At 45.9% G+C, this 2,222-nt stretch overlaps 1 protein-coding gene across 1 annotated transcript; it reads left to right on the plus strand.

Annotated features, from left to right (window-relative positions):
- The first annotated feature begins 524 nt into the window (after window positions 1-524).
- On the plus strand, window positions 525-2,000 carry LOC113506846. Its single transcript, XM_026889684.1, has one exon. The coding sequence runs from the start codon at window positions 525-527 to the stop codon at window positions 1,386-1,388; it is 864 nt and encodes a 287-aa protein (XP_026745485.1). The 3' UTR covers window positions 1,389-2,000.
- The last annotated feature ends 222 nt before the right edge of the window (window positions 2,001-2,222 follow it).

Raw genomic sequence — 2,222 nt, forward strand, 5'->3', positions numbered from 1 at the left:
AGCTATTGTTAGATACCGGTATCATCCGTGAGAGTTCCTCCTCTTTTGCGAGTCCGATACTCCTTGTATAAAAAAGGAAGATACCGACAGAATGTGCGTAGATTATCGGGAACTGAATTCCAACACACAACCCGAACACTATCCCTTGCTTCGCATCGAGGAGCAGATAGGAGGGCCTTCGGAGAATCTTCGGAAGTGCAAATTCATGAAACAAAAAGTAGACTATCTAGTTTATTCCTTACAGTCTGGGGGAAATTAGACCCAATTTCCGCAAAATTCAGGCATTAGTTGAAGCACCATTACCGCGTATAGCTACGCAGGTTCGTCAGTTTCTCGGACTCGCGTCATATTTTAGGAAATTTATACTTGGGTTTACAAAGGTTTTTGGACCGTTATACCCTTTAACTAAACTAAAGGGACCTATTTATTGGACCGACAAACATGAAGATATCCGTAGCAATGTGGTTAAAATACTAACTTCGGAACCAGTTTTAACGATCTTTAATCCTAAATTGCCGGTCGAGATGAATACAGATGCGAGTGCCGAAGGTTATGGTGCGATCCTTATACAAAGAGCAAATAACGTACCCCATGTAGTGGAGTACTTCAGCCGGCGTACATCTGAGGTAGAATCTCTCTTTCTAGCAGCAGCTAGCACCTACAAAAACGTGGAAAAGCTGAATGACTCGGACGCGCTTCAAGGACTCCCGCTTATCCTACGTGATGAAGCAGCAGAATGGTGGCAAGGCGCGAAAACAGGTGTAGAGAACCGGGAAAAATTCTGCGACATATTGCGCCATACCTTCGCTCCCCGCAAACCAGCATATATGATTTGTCATCAGATCACACATGGGGCCCAGCAGCCTGATGTCACCACCGAAGCGTTTATTGCCAAGAAGCGAGCGCTGTTTGCATCATTGCCCCCTCCCGCTCTTACTGAAACACAACAAATAGTTCTAGTGTTCGCTCTCAACTGCACCACCTGCAAGAAATCGTCACCCATCAAAAAGGAAGACTTAAGGTTTTGTGCCATCGATGTACAGTTAGAGGCAGATTCCCGACCAGTTGTGTTCGTGGAGATCGATGGAATAAAAGGTACTGCGTATATCGATACCTGCGCGAAGATGAGTGTCGCATCGTACTCTTTGTATGTGACGCTGGCTGAACGTGGATGCAAGTTCGAAGAACAGCCAGTCAACTTAACACTAGCCGACGGAGTAAAGAAAAGTCAAAGAGTGCTAAAGTGCAGAGCAGAGGTTGATTTATTGGGTCATAAGGTTCAAACGACATTCATCGTGCTACCCGAAGCAAAGGAGAACCGTCTGTATAGACTATCGCTTATTCAATGCGATAACTGTACCCGACCCATACCCCATACCGAGGATTGATGATCTCCTGCACGAAGCAAAACCAACGCCTTAAATATCCCTGCTAGACTTGAAAGCTGGGTATTGGCAGATTGGTGTTCAAAAAGAAGACCAGGATAAGACGGCATTCATCAAACCCCTTTTGGCGTCTACAAATTCACTCGCATGCCGTTTGGTTTACGGAACGCTCCAGCAACATTTCAGCGACTCATTAACCGCATGCGAGTAAGTATGCCGGAGGTGAAGCTATTGGCATATTTGGACGACCTGGCCATATTTTCACAAACATTTGAATCTCACTTGGAAGACTTACAAAAGGTTTTCAATCACCTAAAGGAATTTAGCCTTACCGCAAACCGAGCGAAATGCCATTTTTTCTGTTCCACCATAAAATATTTGGGACACTATATCACGCCGAACGGTCTACAAGTGGACCCTGAGAAGACCGCAGCGATCGCAAAGCTGCCTGCGCCCTCCAACCTGAAACATCTAGTTGCATTCCTGCAGACGTGTTCGTGGTATAGGAGATTCATAGAAAACTTTGCAACGATTGCGGAACCCCTGACTCGCCTAACAAAGAAGAATGTTCGTTGGGAGTGGACAGAGGAACAGCGAAACGCCTACAATGAGTTGAAGAATCGTCTGTCTTCTGCTCCAATTTTAAGACAGGCCGATGAGACTAAACCGTACGTCATCAAAAGCGACGCCAGTTCTTACGCAATAGGAGCAGTTTTGGTCCAGGGGGATGGTGAAGATAAACATCCTGTAGAGTTCGCTAGTCGCCTCCTGACACCCGCTGAACGGAATTATACAACTACCGAAAGAGAGGCGCTTGCTGTTGTATGGGCAGTATCA

The sequence above is a fragment of the Trichoplusia ni genome (genome assembly GCF_003590095.1).
Source record: "Trichoplusia ni isolate ovarian cell line Hi5 chromosome 28 unlocalized genomic scaffold, tn1 tig00001444_group27, whole genome shotgun sequence".
NCBI classification, from domain to species: domain Eukaryota; kingdom Metazoa; phylum Arthropoda; class Insecta; order Lepidoptera; family Noctuidae; genus Trichoplusia; species Trichoplusia ni.